Source organism: Doryrhamphus excisus, chromosome 16 (assembly GCF_030265055.1).
Source record: "Doryrhamphus excisus isolate RoL2022-K1 chromosome 16, RoL_Dexc_1.0, whole genome shotgun sequence".
In the NCBI taxonomy this organism is placed as follows: Eukaryota; Metazoa; Chordata; class Actinopteri; order Syngnathiformes; family Syngnathidae; genus Doryrhamphus; species Doryrhamphus excisus.
Genome location: NC_080481.1, coordinates 2,322,445 through 2,334,725, shown reverse-complemented (window position 1 = coordinate 2,334,725; position 12,281 = coordinate 2,322,445). Strand labels below are relative to the sequence as shown.

At 43.2% G+C, this 12,281-nt stretch overlaps 2 protein-coding genes across 2 annotated transcripts; one reads left to right on the top strand and one right to left on the bottom strand.

The window, feature by feature from the left end:
• The first annotated feature begins 691 nt into the window (after window positions 1-691).
• On the top strand, window positions 692-5,898 carry atp6ap1b (ATPase H+ transporting accessory protein 1b). Its single transcript, XM_058052371.1, has 10 exons — window positions 692-860; window positions 1,512-1,632; window positions 2,608-2,682; window positions 2,759-2,952; window positions 3,025-3,062; window positions 4,324-4,409; window positions 4,484-4,710; window positions 4,789-4,824; window positions 4,931-5,168; window positions 5,235-5,898. Exons 1-10 carry the CDS (start codon window positions 739-741, stop codon window positions 5,445-5,447), a joined length of 1,350 nt encoding a protein of 449 aa, XP_057908354.1. The 5' UTR covers window positions 692-738; the 3' UTR covers window positions 5,448-5,898.
• Window positions 5,899-6,072: 174 nt separating this feature from the next.
• taf8 (TAF8 RNA polymerase II, TATA box binding protein (TBP)-associated factor) lies at window positions 6,073-10,602 on the bottom strand. The gene is made up of 8 exons (XM_058052374.1): window positions 10,405-10,602; window positions 8,561-8,720; window positions 8,324-8,422; window positions 8,183-8,245; window positions 7,983-8,107; window positions 7,761-7,908; window positions 7,541-7,683; window positions 6,073-6,485 (listed from the first exon to the last, which is right to left on the bottom strand). The coding sequence occupies exons 1-8, from the start codon at window positions 10,450-10,452 to the stop codon at window positions 6,345-6,347; spliced, it is 927 nt and encodes a 308-aa protein (XP_057908357.1). The 5' UTR covers window positions 10,453-10,602; the 3' UTR covers window positions 6,073-6,344.
• Between the last annotated feature and the right edge of the window lie 1,679 nt (window positions 10,603-12,281).

The window sequence follows — 12,281 nt, the reverse complement described above, 5'->3', positions numbered from 1 at the left end:
TGCGCGACGGTATATAGTGCGTATCCTCCTCTTCTCTTCCAATGTTGTCACACAATGGACTCGAAGGCACACGTAGCGGCAAACTTCACTTCAATATGACCGCCACCACGCACGATCACAATTAAAGCTTATCTGTGAGTTTTAAAACACTACACAGTTTATTTTTTATTTGTGCTGTATGCTCTTTCTTTCCTTCATTTCCAGTTGTAGGCGCAGTGTTACGTTGAGACTCAGTATCCCTCCGCCACAACAGCTGTGTGCCGTGCTCTCACAGACCATATAACGACGAGTAACAACAAACAATAATTTGTGTTTCATGGTGGTTATAGTCACATTCCGTAGTAAAATGTCACGACTACGCGTGTATTTCGTGTTTTAATACAACCCAATACTGCCAACAGGACCATGGACAGTTGCCAGGCGAAAATACACGTTTAGTATTATATTACTATGACCCACTATCACTTCTACAGTCTAATGTATTAAGTTGTTATTTATGTTTATATATTACCGGACAACTTGTTCACAAGCAGGAAGAGCACTAAATTCACGAATTTCTTACTTAGTGGAATACAGAGAGCGAGAAATAAAAGCCAGAAAAGCAGCCTGCTGGAGAAAAAAAAGAGCAAAATAAACTGGGCGTACTGAATGAAAGAAGCCGGAAGTGCTTTCCGTGACACATGACTGTCAGCTGGTGTAGGTCACGTGCTCACAACTTTGCGGAATAAGTTAGCAAACATGGCTGCTGCGTCGTCGTGCGGAAGGCTACGGCTAATGTTTTTTACTCTTCATTTCTTCGCGGTTATCGGAACGGGGAGCACAGTCGCTCAAGTACCGCTTTTAATATGGTCCAATGAGGGGTTAGTATCCCATTATTGGGGGTTTTGGTATTTTTTTTACTACTTACTTTGAGCCGGCTGAAGCTAACACCTGTAGCTAACCTCACTGTCAGACATTGCCGTAACTATCAGGGTCTAACTATAAAAGTAACCATTTAAATGCGTACTTAGTTCAAAAGAGAGTCTGACAAGTTCATCGAAAAAATCATATTAGTTTATGTAATCGTTTTATTTTTATTTAAATACAGGAATAGCACGTTTTGAATTACAAAGTTCAATCAAGTGTACTTTAATGGGACTTAAAGTACAACTAGGTGTTTAACTGCTATTACTTTATCGGTACAACCACTTTCTAATCGGCTAATAGAGTTCTTAATGTTATTTCCATATGGAATTCAAATGATCCATAGATACATCCTGTGTTGGCATGCATTTCCAGACCATAACTATCATATTGCTGCATTTTTCAATACACATATGTCCTAAATTGCACTCTAAACTGATTATTGTGGGTTTTATATCAACTCTGTAACGATGACCAAAACTAAAAATCCCATAATAAGTCAACATAGTGAATATAAGTTATATTAACTGATGTTAGCATTGGTGTTTGAGACAGTGTCCCTTCATGTATGTATATATATATATATAACTATATATATTTGCCAACAGTTTGCCAGGTTTGGCCCCGTCTCCAGCAGGCCACGTCACATCCAACGAGCAGCTGGCGGCCTACCTCGCCTCTGCCTTTGGCTCTGGTACCCACACTGTGCTGCTGTTCCTGCAGGACCAGGTCTGTTTGAGTTCTTTGTAACCATCATCACAGCAATCTAGTCCACAGACATGTTAGCAGAATGGTGAGTGGTGGCAGGGAGTGGGGAGTCATGTGACACGGAAAAAACATTGTCCTCACTGTGGTGTGACATTCAACTGGAGCCTTACTTCCCATTTGGTACTTCCGCTGTAGAAGGTTAAATTATAAAGATAATTTACATGTCATTGTACATCTAATATCACTATATTGGATATTGAACTATTGAACCATTTTGTTTCACGGGTATTGTTCAGTGTTTTTACAACAAAATAAGAATGTATCGTTATTAAAGGGGACCTATTATGCTCATTTTTTGACCCTTTGTATTGAGTTGTGGACTCCTATAGAGCAGCTACACACAATAACCCTCACAGAATACGCTATAGATCTTCCAGAATCTGCACCTATTCCAGCTATATTTCCTTGGATTTTTGCTTCCTGCCAATTTTCTGTCTTTCTTTTTTTGTCTATTTTAATTGATTCCACCCACGGCCCGCCTCCAGGCATACCCAAAGTGCTGCCTTACTATGAACCATATAAGGAAATCCACCCCTCTGTGACATCACAAAGGGGCAGTTTTACCACGCCTTTTCAAACCTAGCGTTTTGAGCCATCCTAAACTTTTTTCAGGGCTCACTTCCAAATACGCAAACTTCATTATCTGAAACTTTGGCATCATTTAACACGAGAATACATTTATGGATCAGAAAAATAGACAAAGCATAATAGATCCCTTTTTTTAAAAACATAAACAAATCTGTGTCAGCCAAAATTGAAATTATCAGGTCAGGCTTGTTAAAGATTGCACCCCTAGTTGTAATACACGACCAAGCCAGTTCAGGCTTCAGATTGGCCAAAAATGTGCATGACAACCGGTGAATTTGATGTGGTGCGTATGAGGTGTGTTATGATGCCTTTTATTATGTGACCATCTACTCTCTTGTTTGTGTTCAGCTGAGCAAAGATGACTTCACTGTCTTTGCTGGAGTGTTTGGAAACAAGCAGGATAGTGTCCTTCAGAACCTGGAGGTACATACTGACACATAGTTTCACGTTGGTTGTGTTGGACCTGAAGTCCGGTTCTTACCGCTTACCTTCTGTCCAGGCTGCACTGCAGTCCTCTTCATCATCAGTGACACTCCCAGCTTTAGAGTGGTCGCATTCCACGTCTGTCGCATCGCTTCTGGAGGACAAGCTCGGCGTCTCACCCGCGCTCGTTGATGCAGGCACTCTGTCGCAGCTGAACATCGACGTGTCTGTCAGCAACCTGCTGATCATCAGTCTGCCTTATTGCACAGAGTGAGATGTCACTTAAAGACTCATTTTTAACAACATTAACGTTAACTTGTTTTTTTTTTTTTTGTTTAATAGCCTGCAGAAATCTTGCCGGGATGTGCTACGTGACAATGGTACGTTTGAAATGTGTAGCTGTAGCATATATTTCACAGGTTCTAACGCTAATATTCAGTAGAATGTCTGAGATAGAAGGTCAAATAACTACATTCTTTGTATATAAGCGTTTTCTGTATAATTAACAGACCTGCCAACATGTACTCATTTTGTGTATTTGACCCGTTTTGCCATCCATGCATCCATTTCATATGCCGCTTGTCCTCACTATGATCTCGGCAGTGTGCTGGAGCCTATCCCAGCTGGCTTCGGGCAAGAGGCGGGGTACACCCTGGACTGGTCGCTAGTCAATCGCTGAAACAACCATTCACATCAACACAAACGACAATTTAGTCGAGTGGTTAGCGTGCAGACCTCACAGCTAGGAGACCCGAGTTCAATCCCACTCTCGGCCATCTCTGTGTGGAGTTTGCTTGTTCTCCTCGAGCATGCGTGGGTTTTCTCCGGGTACTCCGGTTTCCTCCCACATTCCAAAAACATGCTAGGTTAATTAGCGACTCCAAATTGTCCATAGGTATGAATTCATTCATTCATTCGTTCATTTTCTACCGCTTTTCCTCACAAGGGTTGCAGGGGTGCTGGAGCCTATGCCAGCTGTCTTCGGCCGAGAGGCGGGGTACACCCTGGACTGGTGGCCAGCCAATCACAGGGCACATATAGACAAACAACCATTCACACTCACATTCATACCTATGGACAATTTGGAGTCGCTAATTAACCTAGCATGTTTTTGGAATGTGGGAGGAAACCGGAGTACCCGGAGAAAACCCACGCATGCACGGGGAGAACATGCAAACTCCACACAGAGATGACCGAGAGTGGGATTGAACTCGGGTCTCCTAGCTGTGAGGTCTGCGCGCGAACCACTAGACCACCGTGCCGCCACATAGGTATGAATGTGAGTGTGAATGGTTGTTTGTCTATATGTGCCCTGTGATTGGCTGGCCACCAGTAAAAGAGCCCAAAAGACAGCTGGGATAGGCTCCAGCACCCCCTGCGACCCCTGTGAGGATAAGCGGTAGAAAATGAATGAATTTCTGGAATGTGGGAGAAAAGCGGAATACCTGGAGAACATGTAAACAACAGGGTTTTTTTTTAACTGCTCCTAAAGTCAATAACTTAATATTCTCTTGTTAAATACGGTTTGGGGGGGTGGGGGGGGGTTGCAGTACTCCTAAAACTCCTCCAAGGTTGGCAGGTCTGTGTACAGTTCTTTATATGATGTGATTTGACCTGGCTGTATCCCGTCTTGGCCAACAGATGACATTATTGGAAAGGTTTTAACCACAATGGAGGTCAAAAATGTGCCTTACACGGCCATGTACACAGGAGCCAAACCATCACAAGTGAGTTATGATTCAATCAAATCTCTCTCTTGAAAAAAAGTTATGTTATGTTATGAGTTATTTCATATTTGCAGGTGATTCCCGAGCCATCCACAATGAACCAGCATGGCGGTCGATTGTTGCTCCAGGCCGTAGAACCTGACGTGAAACCTCCAGTTATGTTCAACGTGTCAGGTGGCCCTTGCATCATGCTCTGGGCTCAGAACCTCAATGTCAGCTTCTCGGAAACCCCACAGTGGCTTGACCTCGCCACCGAGACCCCCTCGTTGGCCGGATCTCGGTGTAACGGCACAAACTCGCTGTGAGAGGCATTTTGTCATTGCGACACTGCAGCATATTGGTGTCACTCAAATTTTTTCTATTGTTTTTTTTTTTTTAGGCTTGTGCTAAGCTACCCGTCAGGTGTTACATTACGGTAAGGACTGTACCAAAATATGTAATTTGGTTCTGACAATTGAAATTTAAACTACCTGTGGATAAATTTGTTGTCACGGTTGTGATCGAGCATCGTTCTTATCCAGCTTTGCCATGAGTCAGCGCTTCTACCCGGTGTCTGCGAGGAACTGGTTCACACTGGACTCGGTGCAGCTGCAGTCAAACGGCAGCACAGCGTCCTTCATCGGGAGCCGTGGCATTTACGCCCCCGCAGAGTATTCCTTTCACTGCCAGACGGTCAGCAGCTTCCGTGATGCTCTGCTTGTGCCCACCACCAACAACCAAACCACAACAGACTGGAGGCTCAATTTCGTAGACTTCCAGGTACTAACCACGACACTACATTATTTGTTATGTCACTTCCTGTTCACTGGATTGCGTCTGTTACAGATTCAGGGCTTTGGCTTGGCCAACGGAACAGATTTCTCATACGCCAGCGACTGCGCAGGGTTCTTCACGCCGGGAATTTGGATGGGGTTGCTATCATCGCTTCTCATGCTGTTGGTCTTTGTGTACGGTCTACACATGATCATGCAGCTCAACACCATGGACAGGTTTGATGACCCAAAAGGCCCATCCATTTCTGTGCCCCAGTCAGAATGAGAGGCGTGCACACATGCATAAACACTCCACCCATTTTGGTGTTGGGGAGGGGAGGGGGGGGGGTATTTGAGCCCTTTTTTTTTCTGCTTCAAGTGAACACTGCCTTATAAGACACACATTTTCATTCCCAAAGTGCCAAAAAGGGTTAAGTCACCCTTGTGTGTCCGTTTGATGATGTGTATGATAGAGAATTGTGTGTATGTTGCTGATAGAGCTTTTAATATTTCCCAACTAATTTTTAAATTATTAGTCAAGTGCCTGTATATGAAGTGTCAACTTTATCCTGAATCATTTTTCAATATTGGAACCACTGGTCTCTTTGCATATTAATTAAAAAGAAAGCTGATACCATGTGTACCAGTTACCTTTTGAAATATGCAACAATTGTGCATTTATTAAACTTGATGTGCTTATGCCAACTGATTCCAAATAAAATGTGTCAAATGTCTAATCCCTAAGTTATGTCATCAAACACACTTAAATGAGGTAGAAAGATGTAATTGGGAGTTTTCAAACCCAAAAGTTACCATGACAACCTGGAAAACTTCTACGGTTTTGAATGTGGATGAGGTTCACGCCACAGCATTTCCTGTCAGGCTGCTAAAGTTTAAGGAGTTCGACTGAATAAGAAGAAACAAAACATTTTCTTTATTCACAAAATACCTGATGTAACACTTTGTGTAAACACAGTAAGTCTTTTTTTTTATGAAGTTTTAAACAAGAGTGTTTCAACAAAGAAAACCACTCACCGCTCAAACCACAGTTCTCTTGAATAGAACACAGGTAGGTGGATGGACCAGTGGCACGAGGAAGTGGAAGCCAGCTGTGCGAGGCCCGGTGGGGGGCGGGTGGGCGGGTTGGGGACAGAAAGTCCGTAGGTTTTGTCCAGATCCTGGTTCATTTCTTCCTCCTCACTTTGGGCTTCTTGACCGGCCGCAAGTATGGGTTGTCAATCACGTTGTCCTCGTTGCCTTTTGTGGAGGGTATGGTGCCATTTGGAGGAAGCATGGCGTTCTCCTTGTCCACACCCAGGTCGTCCTGGGGAGTGGAAGAGATAAACACATTAAGTTTAGCGTTTTGCTAAATTATGCTGGCTGTGTGCTTTTGATATTTACTTTTAAATGGGACCTATTATGCTCATTTTTTGACCCTTTGTATTGAGTGGTCTCCTATAGAGCAGCTACACACAATAACCAGCACAGAAAACATTCTAGATCTTGCAGAATATGCACCTATTCCAGTTATATTTGTACTTGGGGGACCAATTATGCTCATTTTTTGACCCTTTGTATTGAGTGGTCTCCTATAGAGCAGCTACACACAATAACCAGCACAGAAAGCATTCTAGATCTTGCAGAATCTGCACCTATTCCAGTTATATTTGTACTTCGGGGACCAATTATGCTAATTTTTTGACCCTTTGTATTGAGTTGTGGTCTCCTATAGAGCAGGTACACACAATAACCAGCACAGAAAGCTTTCTAGATCTTGCAGAATCTGCACCTATTCCAGTTATATTTGTACTTCCCGCCAAAATGGTCTGTTTTAATTTATTCCACCTCCTCTCCGGTCTCCGGGCACGCCCACTCTGCGGTGATTGGTCACAGGCCCAAAGTACTTCCCAAATACGAACAAACCCCACTTTGGGTATACAGTGGGTATAGGAGTTAATAATAAGTGAATAAAGAGAGCTTATCTGGTTTACAGCCACGCCCATATAAGGAAGTCCACTCCTTTGTGACATCACAAAGGGGCAGTTTTACCACAAGAGCATTTTTTCACCATCTTTTAGGGCTCACTTCTAAATGCAAACCTCATTATCTGAAACTTTAACACGAAAGTACAACATTCTAACGACATTTATAGGTCAGAAAAGTGGAAAAAGCATATTCTTGGAAGGCCGGATGCTGTGGTCATACATGAACGACTCCATACATGAACCGTAGAGCATGGGAAACAAAGACCTTTAGATTCTACAGGAGTGCGTCCTGCTTTAAAAATGCTTTACTTGTTCAATCCAAGGAAAAGTCTACTGAATTGATGTCGGAGCTCCAGGCCACTTGAACAACAACAGCCAATGAAGTTCTACTTACGCTAATGATGTTCCCGGCTGCATTCTCGCTGTCAGTCTGGTCGTCCTGCTCAGAGGAGTCGGTTTCTTCCAGAGTCTGCAGTTCCAGCTCGGATGGCAAGAGAGCGCTGAGGTACGGAATGGCGCTCGGCTGCGCGGCAATCACTAGACCCGGGGCAGACAAAGGGTGTTCAGACACATGCGTCCCAAATTTTGAGTCAAATGTGGTCCGCGTCACGTACAAGGGAAGGCACTGACGTCATCCTTAAACAGGCTCTGGGTTTTGCTGGTCTTGGCCATAAAGCGCGTGAGCGCTCGCTCCACGTCTCTCCTCTGAGTGGCTGCTTTCTCTCGCACCACCTGGTAATCCGAGACAGGCTCTCGGAATGTCTGCATGGAAGAGAACACCATAGCGTCTCAATAAGTGGACGAAGAAAGAAAATGGGTTGAGATCAGGGACTCACTGGTGTTTTAATGTAAGTGTGAGGGTCTGGGAATTCTGGGAAGTGGCTAGGGATGTGAGGCGGATGTGTGCGCTTATGTCCAGCCGACAGTGCTTTGGGGGTCAAAGGTGGGTTTGTAATCGGAGCTGAAATTCATCCAAAGAAAGACACGTGTTAATAGAAATTTCACATGAAATATTAATTGTGTTCATATTTCTCACGTGCAGTTATGACCATCCTCTGGGAGCGCTTAGCGTACACGGGCAGCGTGTCAATATTGAATCCTGCGGGGAAATCAAACACATGTAACATGAAATGTTTGGCATTCGCTGTGCGTAACGAATATGTCCTCCTTGAGTCACCCATTTCGATAAGCGTCACCACAGTATCCGAAAGAGTCGGGATGCTTCTGGCCGTGTGTTCGCAATACGATTTAGCACATCGCCCAATTTCTGTTATATCTGGAAACCAAAACACGGACACATACGTTCAAGGAAATCAGATCACAATTATTATTATTATTTTTTTAAATAACCATACACACAATTGTCAGTGATGACACCCACATAGAACAAAGACATTTTCTGATTGGTACGTACAACTCTGCATCATCTCGGTGAGCGTTTCCACCGCTGCCTTCTCGGCGCAGTCAAAGCCGCATTCTGTTAGGAGGGCACTCACAACAACTTGTAAGGTTCGTCGTCTGGCCAGCTGGTAGTTTTCCACCGGGCTGGTGGCCGCCTTACTGCCACTTGCACGCTGAAAAAACATGCATATATACATTTAATGAGAAAAATACACACGCTGAAAAAACATGGCATATATATATTACGCGCTAACGATGGATCTGCGTGATCGATCGATAGCGCTGCACCCGAGATGGATCCATCGTTAGCACAAAAAACGATCGATTTCTGCGCTCACGATGGATATAACTGCCTTGTTCTGGAGACCGATGCTTTGACACTGCGCTGACGATACAATGACAATCGTTGATCTGCTAATTGCATACAATGACAGGGTTAGAGAATGAGAACGCTAACAAAGTGAACTGCTTGACAATTAATTAAAGATTTTAAATTTGCATGCATCGACGTCTTCTTTATTCTTGTAAGTAACAATGCTCAGCGCTGACATCTGTTGGCATCTAAACAAACTACACACATCCATCCCGGGCGCAGTAATATACCATCCATCGTGAGCGCAAAAATCGATTTGTGCGCCAACAATGGATCCATCTCGGGTGCAGCGCTATCGAGCGATCGCGCAGCTCCATCATTAGCGCGTAACGTATACATTTGGTGAGGAAAAATATACGCACGCTAAAAAAAACATGCCATATATAAATATTACGCGCTAACGATGGATCTGCGCGATCGATAGCGCTGCGCCCGAGATGGATCCATCGTTAGCACAAATCGATCGATTTGATGGATATAACTGCCTTGCACTGCAGACCGATGCTTTGACACTGCGCCGACGATACAATGACAATCGTTGATCTGCTAATTGCATACAATGACAGGGTTAGGAGTTAGGGTTCACACTCCCCCCCCCCCGCCGAGAACGGTAACAAAGTGAACTGCTTGACAATTAATCAAAGATTTGAAATTTGCATGCATCAACGTCTTCTTTATTCTTGTAAGTAACAACGCTCAGCGCTGCCATCTGTTGGCATCTAAACAAACTACACACATCCATCGTGAGCGAAGAAATCGATCGATTTGTGCGCTAACGATGGATCCATCTCGGGCGCAGCGCTATCGATCGATCGCAGATCCATCATTAGCACATAACATATACATTTGGTGAGGAAAAATACGCACGCTGAAAAAACATGCCGTATATACATTTGGTGAGAAAAATACATCTTTATATTGATTATATGGAATTTTCCTGTATTTAACTGTTATAAAAATGTGTTTTATCAACAGCCTTAGAGAAATGAGTTGTCCTATATTCTGATCAGTACAGTAAATGCACCGCCCAAAATAAAATATATATGACCTTTTTATATACAAACAATAGGTTACAGTTGTCATAAAGGAATATTTGCTTTTTAACGACTACATTACACGAGGGATGAATAAACATAAAGTCATGACGTGACGGATGATGACAGACGATAGGGAAAGGATATTAACAGTTAATAATACGACTAGAATGCATTAAAACGAACAGCAATTTTGTACAAATTGTATTTTTAATACTTCTGATATCGCACTCTATTTTATGCGTTGGAATATTTTACACGAAAAACTATTTTACAGTAACTTCGAATGATCTACTAGTTCATTAAATCTAACATAGAGAGCAGATTAATATGATGACAAATGTTGCAATAACGCTTCGTGGATTATTACCAAGCCATCGAACGCTAACGCTAACGCTAGCTAGCCGTAAACTAGCTAGCTTTCTCCGTGGTATTAAAAGTATTTCTCACCCCGCTGGTAGCCAGCGAACCTCCGGAGGCCACCGCAGGATCCGCCATCACACACTTGAAGAACAATTCACCAAGTGTTTGTTCGCATTAATTCAAAAATCCAAGTATAGCCGATGTAGTGACATGAAGCCACCATTAGTAAACACTTAGCTGGGCCTCCCGGTGCTTATGACGTCACTTCCGCAACTGGAGACGGAGAGGCCAATTTTCTATACATTGCGCTCACTGTTGCCTCTAGTGGTTGTAAATATAATTACAACCACAATTCAGTTTCTTTGCTTTCCTGAGCACATCTAACGCTAGTCTTCTTCGGCGCCCTGCTTCGTGAACGGAAGGAAGACGGTCTCAAGTAGAAGTCCAACCGCTCCCAGGACCACAAGAGTGGAGCCGAGTATGTAGATCTTAAGTAGTCGCCGTCCAGCCGGTCTCTGGCTCAGCATCTCCTTGGTGAATGGGATGAGCTCCTCAATGACCATGATGGAGTGTCTTTTGGTAGACAAGGTGAATTATTTGTTTTGTATAATTATTTACAAAAAAATAAAAATAAAATCATAACAGGTATACTCACACTGAGGGGAGTCCTCTTGAGTTTGGACGGACAGGTAGAGAAACAAGGACAGTTTGTGTTGCTTATATGCAAGTGGAGAAGCGTCAACTCCCACCATCATGGCTGATTAATTCATATTCATGAGCCTATGCTGATTTTTTTTTTTAGGTAAAAGGGCAAATGATGTGGTGCAAATAATAGCCAACGGATGACAACGTACATGTGGCGTCAGATAAGAGTATCTGTGTCAACATGATTGGCTGCTTGATGCCGCAGAACATCAGGAGAGCTTGATGACTATCCAGTCACATCACCGCAGCACCAAGTCGGCCACATTGACTGGCTGAGAAACAACATTTGGAAAGTTTTCAGTACACATAGAATATTGATCATCCTGAGTATCAGGATTCTAATCAGGACTAGAAAGTCTAGCGTACGTGTGTCTTTCCTTTGTCTGAAACCTTCAACCTTGTTTCCCAAGCTATCAGACTTGTGAAATGTGTCTGATCTTTGTCACGGAGACGCTTGTGCTACACACATTGTGCCAAATTTAGTTATTTTCCTCTCTTTCTCATCATTATAGTCATTAAATTGTAATTAAAATAGTGACCGGAGTCCACACAAATACATTTTCCCACTTTTCTGACCTATAAATGTACTTAGAATGTTGTATTTTCCTGTTAAAAGATGCTAAGGTATCAGATAATGAGGTTTGCGCATTTGGATGTGAGCACTGAAAAAAGTTTGGCATGGCTCAAAACTCTCCGTTTCATAAGGCGTGGTCAAAATGGCCCCTTTGTGATGTCACAGAGGTGCAGACTTCCTTATATAGAAACTCTTTACCCTCCCCCAAGCGCTGCTCCGCTGTTTATTTGCTAGCAATGCCTCGAAAGGGAACGCCACATTTGTTTACAATTTCTAAAGACGCCACCATCAGGCACAAGTGGTTGGAGTTTGATTCCCTGATTCCCTACCAGCAAAAGAAATGCATTTTAACACCGGACACTGGACACCAACGTGACTTGGTTGTGTGGAAAGCAGTAAGTAACGGTTTATACGTGGCCTAACTGTTTATTTTGTGTAAGTCATGGAGCAAAAGCGCTTGTCTGTGTAGCATTATATAGTGTGCAAACAGGAAACAGGGTTGCTAATAGCCTTTTCCCACCTCAATTAGTGGCTTTAACCAAGTATTTTACACACTAGTAGCCCAATACATGTTACCGATGCTGTAGAAAAATGCTAAAATGCTAAAGCTACTTACCATTGAGAGACATCTTAAAGTAACCTATTTTCTTGAGAAACTTCGGACTGTCCCGTTTCTACTTCCGGA

Excerpts from the sequence above, each read along its gene's own strand:
- atp6ap1b (XM_058052371.1), top strand. The coding sequence starts at position 739 with ATGGCTGCTGCGTCGTCGTGCGGAAGGCTACGGCTAATGTTTTTTACT. Across the intron at positions 1,633-2,607 it reads TGCTGTTCCTGCAGGACCAG|CTGAGCAAAGATGACTTCAC; the intron begins GTCTGTTTGAGT and ends GTTTGTGTTCAG. Across the intron at positions 2,683-2,758 it reads GTGTCCTTCAGAACCTGGAG|GCTGCACTGCAGTCCTCTTC; the intron begins GTACATACTGAC and ends CCTTCTGTCCAG.
- taf8 (XM_058052374.1), bottom strand. The coding sequence starts at position 10,452 with ATGGCGGATCCTGCGGTGGCCTCCGGAGGTTCGCTGGCTACCAGCGGG. Across the intron at positions 7,909-7,982 it reads ACACTTACATTAAAACACCA|ACATTCCGAGAGCCTGTCTC; the intron begins GTGAGTCCCTGA and ends TCTTCCATGCAG. Across the intron at positions 6,486-7,540 it reads CAGCCGGGAACATCATTAGC|GACGACCTGGGTGTGGACAA; the intron begins GTAAGTAGAACT and ends TCCACTCCCCAG.